We start from the raw sequence: 13,665 nt of genomic DNA, 5'->3' as shown, positions 1-13,665 counted from the left end.
GGAGGAGGGAGAAGGCAAAAGTCACATCTTTCGGGATTGCAACTTCTAAAATTTCAGGCACGGTACACGAGAATCAAATATCACGGCCAATTTTGAAGTGGCAGGTGTTCTGCAGAATGATTCTCTTTGTGACTCTTATTTCACAGCAGCAAACAGAAATTGAATACATGTATACAACCTTAAGAAACGAATATCTGCATTCTTCTGCAGATCCATCAGTGAACCCCCTCTCTAATCAGGGACATTGATATGGAAAAATGGGGGCAGAAGCTATACTACAATTTACAAGCACCTAAACTTTAAAATCCGAATCTAGTGGCAGCCCGTGAAGACCCCCGAGTGCACTTCTGCAGTCAAAAGTGCAAGTCCGCGGGCTGACCCCCTCTATGCATCAAATGTGTCAATCAGCTGACTCCTCTGTACTGTAGCTAACAAGATGGCGGCTGGAGTTGCTTCAGCCGTCTCACGACTTGCTTCATAGTGGGTCTGGTTGATAGGGATTCCACTGTGCACACAACTGCCAAGTGTAGAACTTCAACCAAATCATCATGGGGACCTGCGTCCCACAATCCAGCTGTGAAGAACTCCTTGGCTCGGCCTTGCCTCAAGAGCATGCATGCCCAAGCTACTATGTTGAAACCATTTCCGTATGGAGAAAATGAGGGATCGAGAGCTTTCTTATCTGAAATTAACTCAAGCAACACGACGCCATAACTGTAGACATCAGCCTTGTCAGAGACACGGCAAGTCATTGCATATTCTGGGGCAACATATCCAAAAGTTCCGGCCACACCAGTCGTGGCATGGGTCTCTGAAGTTCCCAACAGACGAGCCAATCCAAAATCAGACAAATATGCATTGTAGTCCTCATCCAACAAGATATTGCTAGGCTTCACGTCGCGATGAAGAACACGTGGGACACACTGATCATGCAGGTAGGCAAGTGCACGGGCTATGTCCAGGGCAATCTTGTGCAGTACTCTCCAATCCACAGCCCTTGTAGATCTTTCCTGAATGAACTTTTCCAAATTTCCCCCAGGCAAATAGTTATATATAAGAAACATCTCTGTTTCACTGGCATGGTATCCTATCAAAGTCACAAGATTCGGATGACGGAGTCTGCCTAGAGTTTTGATTTCTGCATCAAATTGTTGAACCCCTTGAAAGCGTCCTACTGCTAGCCTTTTTATTGCCACTAGGACCCCCGGTGCAATCTCAGCCTTGTAGGTTGCTCCAAATCCTCCATTACCAATGCAATTACTAGCATTGAAGTTTGCTGTTGCGCGGACCACATTCTCAAATGTCAGCGGAACACCAATGTCAGTAAAGACTGTAACTTCCTTCCTGGTCGACCCCCCAACTCTAGACCTTGGATTATACTTTCTTGTGTAAAAGAAGAGGACAACAAGAGCAATGAGAACTGACACAATGGCTGCAGCAGAAGTTATGGATGCTATCTCAATTGAGTTGAAACCACTGTTCCCACCTTTCTGGGGTGGAGTAGGAGATGGAGTAGCGGCATAATTCTGTGGATCCCCAAATCTTCCCTGCTGATCTGCAGATGGGGTTGTTAAAGAATACATATGGCAAGATCCAAGATACGGGTTTCCTAGGACACTGTTACATTTCATCAAGTTACCATTCTGGGGTAGCGGTCCAGACAGATTATTGAATGACACATTGAATACCGAAAGAGTAGCAACGTTGGCCAACTCAGATGGAATCTGTCCCGTTAGATTGTTGTTGTTGAGGAGAAGAGTGGTTAAATTCCTCAAATTTGCAAGATCTTTAGGAATCTCACCACTGAGAGAATTTGACGACAGTTCAAACACTTCCAAGTACTGCAACTGCCCCAAACTTGTGGGAATGGTGCCAGTCAAATTATTTCCAGCCAATGAAAGAAACTTGAGATCCTTTAATTGGCCAAAACTGCTAGGAATTGGACCTTGAAAAAGGTTCCAGCTCAAGTCAAGAGCAACAACTGAAGCCAAATTCCCAAAACTGGAAGGAATTGTCCCAGTTATCTGATTTTCAGAGGCATCCAAAAGTTTCAAGGATCTGCATGTAGTACCAATATCAGCAGGAATTTGACCAAAAAATCCATTATTGCTGATATTCACAATCATACCAGTCAATTCTCCACATTTCTCAAACAAATTCCCAGGAAATGGCCCAGAAAGCTTGTTATTACTGGCAAAAAATGCATAGATAGTATTGCCCTCCAACCAATCAGGTGCAATAGGCATCGACTGCAAGGTTCCTGTAAAATTATTACTCCCAAAGTTATGAAATACATACACACCGTCACCATCAACAAATGACTCAAAAGGAATTTCAGCTCGAGATTTTTCAGCAAAATATGACAAGTATGCAGATGATATATCACTGATATCTCTATCCGTGTTGGGGGGATGAGCACATTTGCTGTTGTAAAACCTGGGAATTGAGCCTGATAAAGAATTTCCACTGACATCAAACAGAGTCATGCAAGGAACTGGAAGTTTATCGACAAGTTGACCAGACAACCTGTTTGAGCTCAAGTCAAGAAAATGGAGCGTCTTGCAGTTGCTAAACCCGTCAGTAATTTCTCCAGTATAATAATTATGAGCCAAGTTCACCATCTCCAAGCTGTCACAACTGCTCCAATTACTTGGCAACTTTCCATAAAAAGTTGTCCTCGGCACCCACATCATCCTCAAGCTTGGGAGGCTAGTAATTTCTGGTGGTATTTTGCCCTCGTAGAAATTAAATTCTTCACTAGAGACACCTGATCTCGAGATATTAGGAATAGGATCCCACGAGTTGGATAACACAAGAATGGACAACTTGGAGCAATTGCCCAGCTCGGGAGGTAGTGCACCACTCAAGCTGTTCCTTGACAAATCCAAAATTTCAAGCTGCTGCAGTTGACCAAGATCTGCTGGAATAACCTCCTCCAACATATTTGAAAATAGGAGGAGTGAACGCAACGCCCTACAATTCCCCAAACCTCTAGGAATCCCTTCAGTCAGTACATTACCAGCCAGCTCCAAATGCTCGAGATTTGCACAATTAAGTCCAATCTCTTTAGGAATTGGCCCGCTGAGCTGATTAAACGACAGGTACAGGCCCCTCAGATCTTTAAGCCCAACAATAAACTCTGGAATGGTTCCATTCACTTGATTTCCAGCTAAGCTCAAGATTTGCAGAGCCAAACAGTTTGAGAACGAATCTGGGATCCCCCCTACGATCCCATTAAACCCCAAATTCAGAACCCTCAAGTTCCTCAAACCCTTAAACTGAAGTGGCAAAGACCCAGTTAATAAATTGCCCTCAAGATCAAGAACTTCCAGTTTATCCAGACCCCAAATTTCCTCAGGAATTTCACCACTCAATTCGTTGAAAGGCAGTGACAAGACCCGAAGTTCGGACAGTTTGGACACGGCAAGTGGCAATTTACCAGAAATTTTAACATTAGTATTTGAGCAAGCCCTTCTAATTCCAGACCCATAAAGTGGAAATTGAGAAATTCTAGCACAAGAAACCGAACCCGAATTACCTCCACCTCCGCCGCCGCCGCCGCTGATATTTAAAGCCACCACGCGAGAAGCGGAGTCGCAGGCGACACCGAACCAGGAGCAGTGGTCAGAAGCTTTGCTTGAATCCCAGCTCGAGAGCAGTACAGAGGGGTCCATAACTGAGGCCTTGAACTCCAAGAGAGCTGATGCATCCGAATCCGAGCCAAAAATCGCATCTTTTTGAGGTAGAAAGCAGAGCCAGATGAGAATCAAAAGCTTCAAATGGTACCATTTTATGACAGAAGAACGACGACCCATTAGAGAAACCCCAAAAGGGTCCTGAAAGAAGCCCTAAACTCTTTTGTCTCTCTTCCCCAAGTTGACGTTGGAGCGAGAGAGAGGGTCTTGTCCGAGTTTGAAGAAAAACCCTAGCGTTCCAGCTCTAATTTTGGGTCACTTTTTGCTTCTTTGTTTTCGGTAGAGAGTTAGGAGAGAGAGAGAAGGAAAGAAAAGAAAGAAAGAAAGAAAGAAAGAAAGCAAGAAAGAGAGAGAGAGAGAGACTCAAACATCAGCTCAGCTCAACTCAACAGTGGGTTGTTGTTGTTGTGCCCCTCTGATTGAGAAAACGCGTTGCTGTTTCCGTACCCCATTTTTTACTCTTCTTCTTTTTTATTTTTATTTTTATTTTTTACTCTTCTACTAATTACATTTCTTTTTGTTTTTGGTGTTTCTCCCTATTTGGATTAATAATTTATTTTACCAGCAATTACGGTACCACCCACAAGTGCTACTCTACTCCTTGTAGTATTTCACTCTCTCTCTCTCTTTTTTTTCCTGATTTTGATTAATTTGTTTGGTTTTAGTATAAATTTAAGATGTTTTTTTTTTTTTGTCTTCCTCACTCTTTTTCTTTCTTGTCTTGTGGGAGGGCTGGCTGTCTTTTTAGGAGGACGAGTGATGGTGGGGTCCAATAGCACAAAGACTTTTTGGGCGAACCAGTGGGGACCGTTGCCGGTCAATTAATGCATCAGCCCGTCAAGCGGTCAATTGTCCCCCGCCCACCTCCTCCCACTGCCACACTCCTTAGTCCTTCGGGACCGAAGGAGTCTATTAGGACTCGACTTCCTCATGCCAATTGGCTCGCCCATCGCCTCAACCAGTCCCAGACTGTCCCAGTTTGATTGAATAATAGACAGTGTCAATCAAATACAGCTCCTCTCTTGATTAGTTAGAACTACTAGAAGGAACGGGAGTACTTCTACCTATCGAAGCGAATCACTCGCTCGTGCCGCGTATGGCCCCATCTAAATCCATCCCCCCGTCCTTTCTTTTTTTCAGCAACGCTACATTTATATTTATATAAACTATGGCTCTGTTTGGATTAGTTGTTTTTGGGGTTGTTTTTCAAAAACAGCACTGTAGCATTTTGTTTTTGAAATACAAGTCCGTTTGGATTAGTTGTTTTTGGAGTTGTTTTTCAAAAACTATATGAAAAACTTTTATTGTAGATGTTTTTTGGATTATTTTTAGAGGTATTTTTAAAACATATTTTTGGGTATTTTTATAATTTATAATTTTTATATTTTTATTTTTATATACATTTATACATTTATAATACATTTATAAATATTTATAAATAAATATACTTATATATTCGCTAAAAAATATATAAATGTATTATAAATGAATTATAATATATATAATAGATAATATAAATGCATTTATAAATATATAAGTGTGTATTATTATAAATTATAAATTATAAATGAATATTATATAAATGTATAAATTACAATTTATAATTTATAATTTTTATATTTTTATATAAATATACATTTATGCATTTATAATACATTTATAAATGTTTATAAATAAATATATTTATATATTTATATAAAAATATATAAATGTATTATAAATTTATTATATTATATATAATACATAATATAAATATATTTATAAATGTATAAGTGTATATTATTATAAATGTATAAATTATAAATGAATATTATATAAATGTATAAATTATCAATTATAATTTATATATTTTTATATAAATATACATTTATACATTTATAATACATTTATAAATATTTATAAATAAATATATTTATGTATTTATATAAAAAAATATAAAAATATATTATATTATATATAATACATAATATAAATATATTTATAAATGTATAAGTCTATATTATAATAAATGTATAAATTACAAATGAATATTATATAAATGTAAAAATTATAATTTTATTAATATATATTAATATTAAGTATAAATGTATTAATATAATTAATATAAATGTACAAATGTATTAATATTATGTATAAATATAAAATTAATATTATGTATATTAATATAAATGTATAAATGTATTATATTATATATAATACATAATATAAATTTATATTATAAATATACATTAATATATATATATTATGTATAAATGTACATTTATATAAATGTATAATATATATATAATATATAATATAGGTTATATTATATATAATTTATATAATATATAATATTCATATAAATATATAAAAATATTTATAATATGTATAAATAAATATATAAATATTTAATATATATAATATACATTAATATTAATTATAAATATGGTGTTTATATAATATTTCAATTTGTAGTATTTATTGTATATTTCATTATATAAATATTCATTTAATATATAAATATATAATATATAATTTTCAAATTGTATAATATACATAATATTGTATATATAATATATTATACATAATATAATACATTATACATAATATACATTATTACATATTATGTATATTATATATTATGCATAACATTATTATACACAATAATGTACATAATAATATTGTACATTAATAATGTATATATTATAATATAATGTACATAATATATTATGTATAAATATTTACACATTTATGTATACAATATTACATATTATGTATATTATATTATATTATGTATAATATACAATATTATGTATAATATTAATTTATATAAATATTTATATAATATAATATATATAATTTTCAATTTGTATATTTCAATTTATATTAATATAATATTATATATATATAATATACATAATTGAAATATACATATGTAGTTGTTTTTTATATAATGTTTGGATATGATGTTTTTGGAGTTGTTTTGGAAATACACTTTTACTGTAGCATTTGGAATGTGAAAAACAGTTTTTCAAAAACAACCCAAAAAACAGGGGATTCAAACACACCCTATAATTTAAGGAAAAGAAGAGTCTAAGAAGATTATGATAGGGGACTAGTGGATATACATGGTACGTAAATTAAACCAATCTCAGTTGGTCACCAAAGGAGGGAGTTAGGGCACAGCTTAGAAGAGTCGGATTTCCTAACTGCGTTCTCTCTCCAAAATTTCCTGCAGCAGGGTCGAAAGCTATTGAATTTCCTTCGATTCTCTCAATAGATTGGATAGGGATCAATTGTAAGATTGAGTGTTCGGAATAATAGTCAATAGATTAGATAATGATGAATTGTATCATTAAGCATGTTTGAACAGGAGGTTATTTGAAATATTTATTAAAAATAATTAATATAGTACTTTTTATGATGTGATGTATGTGAAATAAAAAGGTGGTTGAAAATTATGTTTATGATATAAGCTGAACAAATTTTGATTTTTTTTTTTTTGTTGAAAATCATGCTGACCAAACATACTCATTGAGTGTTGAAAAACATTTTAGGAATAATAATCAATAGTAATTCAATTGTAAGATTGAGTGTTAAAAAACTTTTTAGGAATAATAATATAGCAACTTTTAAGAAAAAAAAAAGATGGTTTTGAAAATAAAATGATTGGAAAAAAATGATATTATGTTTATGATGTATGTACATATTCTTGGGGGGGTACTCTTACTCCTGCAAGGAAATCGGTTGAGTCCAATGCATAGGTCTTCTAAAGATCTGTTTGAATTAAAGATTATTTGAAAATTTTTTATTAAAAAACACATTAATATATTGTTGTGATGTGATGCTTATGAAATAAAATAATAGTTAAAATCATAATGCAAATTATAATTAAAAAACATGTTTACGATGCAAGTAAAATAATTTATGAAAAAAAAAAGAGGCTATCCAAAGAGCTCTTGCCTCTTGCTGGTAAGAAAAAATAACATATGATGTTCATAGGGTAACTTGAGCCCTTGAGCTTAAAACATCCCCCATAATACTTTGGTGCCATCTAGCAAGAAGTTCGACAAAATTATGGGATATAGCTCAAGAGTATTATGGTATACCAATTCTCAAAACTCTCATCATTAGATTAATTGTGATTAAAGTAAGTTAATTGTAACTGACCTCTTATCACTAGATTAATTTTAATTAAATTAAAGTACTACCACCCATGAGGAAGAAAAGAGGCCACCACTGAACCTTAAAAGACGAAACCAGAGGAATTAATTATGGTCCATTCGTCTTTAAAACAAAGCAGGAGCCTACTAATTATTTTAGCAGCCAGCTCCGCTTCTTGCCATATTTTTAAAGCTGGATGAGGTAATCTGTCACCACGAGTTCATCTGTGCAGTTTTATTTATTTATTTTTTTCTCCCAACAATGATACATTGTATAACCTACTCTATTCTAATCTAGGGGGAGAGAAAGCCTAAGGAGGCTTGTGTTAGGGACTAATGAGTATACAGACCCAACTAAATCAAGAAAATGTTACGACACTAATTTTAGATTTTTTTTACTACAGGTAAGGTGAGGTTTGAACCTCATCTACAATCCAAGGAGGGACTGGTGGCCAAGCTAAGCTCAGTGGTTTCATCTGTGTGCAGTTTATGATTAAATCTGACTTGGAAAAGAAAAGGCTGGAGCCATGTATGGAGGAGCAATATAAAAGGGTTTTCTGGTGATTTCTCAAGTTAGGGGCAAATTAATGCCCCTAACTAACATGGACAAAAATACCGAACATGCAATTAATACAAGTAATGAATGATAAATTATTATTGTACATCGAAATCATGCACGAAGAATTAAGTAATACTCCCTCCGTCCCATTTGATAGTCTTGTTTTCCTTTTTCGTTCCCAAATTGTAGTCCACTTTCCCATTAAGGAATGTAGTAATCTTTCAAATTGTCTAAAATATCCTTATTAAATACTCCCTCCGTTCCTTATTAGATGGCCTGAATAACTAATTCTCTTAGATTAAGAAAGTTGGTTATTTTCTAAAAGTCAACAAAAGTTTAACTTTACTTCTCAAAATTACCCTTTATCTCTCTTCATCTCTTCAATTACTTTTATTGTTAATGCTACAAATACTGCATTTAATTATTTAGAGTTCCAATTCAAGAAAGTTGAAAGGGTAAGCAAGGGTAAATTTGGAAAAAAGTTCATAAATGCTTTCTTGATATCATAAAATGACAGATAAAAAGAAACAATGGATTAGGACATCTAATAAGGAACGGAGGGAGTATCTTGTTATTAATACATTGTTATTAAATACTAACCCACTACATTGAATACATTGAGTTTTTCCAATGCACTCTTCGTGATTAGCATAAGGGTATTTTAGGAAATTATTAATTTAAATTTATGTTTCCAACCAAATTAATTATACTTTCTTAATCTGTGTGAAAAAAAAATCAAGACTAACAAAACGGGACGGAGGGAGTAGTAGTAAAACCAAGAGCTCTTTGGTTGTTCCATCCATGTGAAGAAGGCTTCCCTGATGAATTTCTTAATTCACTTGATTAGACACTGCAGAAGCTTTACAACGGCCCTGCAACTGCTCCTTGCATTTTCCCTCTCATTTCTATCAAGGAAAAATCTTGTAAGAGTTCCTTAATAGTCAAGTCACCTTGGTTTTTGAATTTTGGCATTGTTTGTGGTGGCCAAAAGTGGCTTCTGGTTTGCTCTCTTTTTTATTTTCTTCGCACTTTTTTATTTTCTTTTGATTATTGGAAGGAAAAAAATGTAGGTACCGTTATTATATGCCTTTTGTCAAACGCTGTCAGGCGGTAAATGAAAATAGAAAAAGAAAAATTCGTTGAATAAGACTGGGAAGGGAAGCTTCTGAACAAATCCCTTCTTTTCCATGTTTAGACTGCTTCTGGTTATGAAGAAGGCAAGACATTTGTTGACCTTAACATCTTTGACAATAATATTGCATCCCCAGCTATGAAGAATATAAGAGACAGAACTGTTCCAAAAGTCCAATTACTAGTTAACATTCAATAAGTCAATGGCAGGCATCCAACATGTCATACAAATCAAAGATCACAAGGCATTGAGTTCCAAGAACGGATAATCTAGATCCGTTGCCTATGCTTCTTATGTAGCAACTTCGATTAAGCACTAGTATATACAAAGCAGACATGCCAACAGGGTGAATTGTTACAAAATATCTGAAAGTTATGGAATCTGAAAATTGCTACAAAATACTATCTATGTAACAGCCTAATCATCAAGATTTCTAAGCAAAATAAAAGCAATCAGCGCTTCTCAGAAGAAGGGGACATCATCATATTTAGCGGGCCTCTATCATTCTGGTAATAACTCGCAAACCTGGTAAAAAGAATGAATTACTGGAACTCGGATCTCAACAGCATCGTGGCGGCCAACAGGTGACGCAAGAAAACCAACTGGCCGATGCTACTTCAGGGGCTTGTTCAGGATCTTGAGGCTGTGGCTTTGTTGCCTCAGGTTTTTCAGGATTCACTTTCAAGGAACCACCTTTCCCACCATCACTTAGCAATCTGAAACAAATGCAAGAGAAAGGATTGTGTCCTTTCAGATGTATGCTGCAGACTAACAGCATGTTCAAATTCCATATTTTTCAACAAAACTAGACCAACTATGCATGCAGGCATAAAAAAATTCCCAATTGAAGCACTGCCTGGGCATCAAATCACAGATTTTAAGAGGAGATTCTCGTTATAAATGTCATTTTTCCTTTCAAGATGAAATTGGCCCAAATGATGGTCTCACACACTCTACTTTCAAAGAAATCAACCGGAACTCCACATTTCTGAACTCTAGTACCTGTTTGTTGGTGCATCAATGCGTCTGAAATGTGGTATGGAACACAACTTTCAGGTAGTTATAGTGAAAAACAAGGCGACAATTAAGTTTGAAAGCTAAAAGAACTGCGTCTGGGCTCGATTGTTCATCCATGCCGTTGTAGGATGTAATCATAAAATGTTTCCAGAAGCATAGCTCGAGTAGTTTATGACAAATAACCAGACAGAGAAGGAAAAGGGAGCTTACACTGGGAAAGCAAAGGAGTCGCTGCTTTTTGCACTCTCATTGGAAACACGAGGGCCCCTAACAGGAGTACTAGTTGCCTCAGCATGAGGCACTCCTCGGCCATCAGATAAATTGGAGGAAGTGGACAAACGAACTCCCTCAGCATCAGGAGCTAGCTTTTTCACTGGTACAATTATTGGCGTTTCGTGCAAGTCATCCTCTAATCCCTCCCTGACATATACGTTCTTACTACGTTTCTCTGCTACTTCGGCAACAGGTGGAAGGTTAGAGGTGAAACTATTCAACTCTTTGGACTTGGCTTCAGAAGTACTAGTCTGTGTCAAAGGAGAACTGGCCCCTTCCTCAGGCTTGGTAAAGTCTAGACCTTGCAAAAAGATGCTATCTTTAGAGAAGCTGTTATTCCCCATATGAATGCTGAACAATGACTCGTTTGAAGCAACGCTCCAGTCCATGGGTGTTGCTGGTTTAGCAGAGAAAATAGAAGAGGGAATCCGATTCGGGTCATAACCTCGCCCCATTGCTTGAATTGGAGGGGATTTCATTTGTGATGAGTTAAACATTGCCCACTCAGGGGTTTGGGGTAAGACATCTGTTGAAGATAAGTTCCCGCTTCTACCACGTGGAGATGCACTTACCATGCTCCATTGAGGGGTCTGAGTAGAAACATCTGGTGATGATATGCATCCTGATCTGGGTGATTGAGGTCCATCTTTCTCACTTTTATTGAATGAATCATCAGAAGCTGATGAAGAAGATGAAGAATTAGACAGACGTGAACTAATGCCCTCTATGTTTTTTCCACAATCATCATGCTTTGGCTCAGGATGTTGCTTTAAGCCTGAAATGCTGTCTTCTGTAGCTGTTTTAGTGTCATCATGCTGAGCCACAGGATGAACCTTCTTTACATCTGAAAAGGTGCCTTCTGTAGTTTGTTCACCAGAATTCTGCTTGAGCTGTGTATTCAGCTCTACATGCTTGTTAACTCCACCTTCATGCTTGGTTTCCATTGTTTGTCTGGTAAACCAAGTCTGCACTGACTTGGACAACCTCAAGCAATGTACTGACAAGATGCTGCACAAATGCAGTTTAGAGATTGTGAATAATTGCCTCGCTTATGTTGAAAAATTATAATGGAGAATCAAATTATAAATTCAAGAACTTCTATCGGTGCAGAAATATCATCATCATCCAATGAACGCATGGTTTTAAGTAAATCATTAAAAGTTTTATGACTAGCCTGGCCATACAACAAAGAATCTCCCACCACTGAAATTCGGTGGGGAAAGAAAATTTATCCCGAATTATATATTTTGTATCGGCCTTCTCTAAAAGAAGAAAAGGAAGAAAAGGAATTGGCACAAAATAAACAACCAAGAAAAAGTTGATCAATAGCAGAATATAGCACTAAACTTCCAACTCTATCAAAAATTCATATTATGATAACATCCGAAACATATCATATGGAACATTGTCCTAAAAGAGCTGTCAATACCGCGATTGAAGCTCGGCTTTATTTGAGTGAAAACAGCCATATCCCAAATCCCTAACTTTCTAATAGCTGCAATTAATTTGGACAACAAGCGTGCATACAATTTTCACGGGCTGAATTAGACATGATGAAAATCATAAACCCTGATCATGATCCACATCGTTCTCTTATCCCTTTGGATTTTTTTTTCCTTGGGGGGCTAAATCAGCAGTCGTCTAGAATTCAGTTCATACAAATTATAGCAACATCCTGAATATTGGAGGTTAATTCTTCAGGGCTCGAAAAACTCAAGAGAACCGGCATTATATCATCTAAGGAAAGAAGCAACGTAACATTCAGCATACCTAAATCCTAACGCAAAACCGTTGATGACCAATTGAACTCGAAGATGATGATCAGATTCTTCCCTTTTCGTCTTGTAAAACGCTCTCCACGTCCCACAAGACTAAAAGAGGGATTGAAGAAAAATGAAAGGTAAAACCGAAAAGAAAAAAAAATTTATGAAATGTGAATCAATAAATAGTTCAATTACGTATCGACAACACAAGAAGCCAGAGGACAAGGGATTGAGAGTTGGCTTAGGGTTTATTCTTTCTTCAAAGAATCAAAACACAATTTCCTACCAAAGGAGGGCTATCCGACCATTTCGGTTAATGCACTTATGACTTCCCTCGCTGGCCGCCTCTGTGACGGGGGAATGTTTGTTAGTTATTTAGAGACAGCTCATTACATTGCAATGCTGAAAACTTTGGTTAACGTACTTTTAATTGTTTCATTTTTTTTCCCATCGATCTCTTTAGTCGGTCAACGAACAAAATCTACCATGCATGTAAGAAAGAAAGTGAGCTTTAGTGCTTTTTCTCCGTACGTACCACGTGACTTCCTAATAAATTGACAAGTATCTTGCTAATATTTGTTTTTTTTTTAACAGCCGAAATTAGACTTTTGTTGAAATATAAACCTAATCCCAGAACCAATACCAAAAGCCGGCAACTCTTGGCACGGTCCCAGGGACTTATAACCCTGGGACATGACTTTCTGATAACATGACAAGTAGCTTGCTAATATTTTTTTTCTTGTACATTGCTATTTTTGCCATTACACATTTGTTTTTTTTTTTTTTTTAGCCTTTTGTTCATGCCAAATCAAAGCAAGTCTGGTTCTCATGTTTTTTATGGGTGTTCACTGGTCGCTAATTAGGAATTCGATAAAAAAAAAATGATAATTTGAATGTTGATTTTTTTAAGACCAATTTCTGATTACAGTCCAAACCTTAGTTTGATATATTGGATCGGAAAACCCGTAATTTGGTAATGTTTGAAATCCGAAATATTTATAGCAAGTTAAAATATTTTAATATTCTCTAAAAAATTATTGTAACAAAATAATATCATATATGTTTTTCCAATAAAATTCAATCA

General features: G+C 35.4%; 2 protein-coding genes across 3 annotated transcripts; both read right to left on the bottom strand.

Annotated features, from left to right (window-relative positions):
* Positions 1 to 107: 107 nt before the first annotated feature.
* LOC113699414 (LRR receptor-like serine/threonine-protein kinase RPK2) lies at positions 108 to 4,103 on the bottom strand. Its single transcript, XM_027219779.2, has one exon. The coding sequence runs from the start codon at positions 3,813 to 3,815 to the stop codon at positions 429 to 431; it is 3,387 nt and encodes a 1,128-aa protein (XP_027075580.1). The 5' UTR covers positions 3,816 to 4,103; the 3' UTR covers positions 108 to 428.
* A 5,586-nt stretch (positions 4,104 to 9,689) lies between these two features.
* LOC113697887 (uncharacterized) lies at positions 9,690 to 12,994 on the bottom strand. Of its 2 annotated transcripts, none has more exons than XM_072058386.1 (3): positions 12,868 to 12,994; positions 10,756 to 11,826; positions 9,690 to 10,244 (listed from the first exon to the last, which is right to left on the bottom strand). In XM_072058386.1, the coding sequence occupies exons 2-3, from the start codon at positions 11,760 to 11,762 to the stop codon at positions 10,088 to 10,090; spliced, it is 1,164 nt and encodes a 387-aa protein (XP_071914487.1). In that variant the 5' UTR covers positions 11,763 to 11,826; positions 12,868 to 12,994; the 3' UTR covers positions 9,690 to 10,087. The 2 variants fall into 2 exon arrangements, with proteins under 2 accessions (XP_071914487.1, XP_027073289.1); XM_027217488.2 differs by having other exon boundaries at positions 12,589 to 12,969.
* Positions 12,995 to 13,665: the final 671 nt, after the last annotated feature.

The sequence above is a fragment of the Coffea arabica genome, chromosome 7c (assembly GCF_036785885.1).
Source record: "Coffea arabica cultivar ET-39 chromosome 7c, Coffea Arabica ET-39 HiFi, whole genome shotgun sequence".
NCBI lineage: Eukaryota > Viridiplantae > Streptophyta > Magnoliopsida > Gentianales > Rubiaceae > Coffea > Coffea arabica.
Note: the sequence above shows the minus strand (reverse complement) of the source record. Positions and strands in the feature narration are given on the sequence as shown.

Coding starts and splice junctions, on each gene's coding strand:
- LOC113699414 (XM_027219779.2), bottom strand. CDS start 3,815: ATGGGTCGTCGTTCTTCTGTCATAAAATGGTACCATTTGAAGCTTTTG.
- LOC113697887 (XM_072058386.1), bottom strand. CDS start 11,762: ATGGAAACCAAGCATGAAGGTGGAGTTAACAAGCATGTAGAGCTGAAT. Junction 10,245..10,755: donor GACTCCTTTGCTTTCCCAGT/GTAAGCTCCCTT, acceptor CATTTGTTTCAG/ATTGCTAAGTGATGGTGGGA.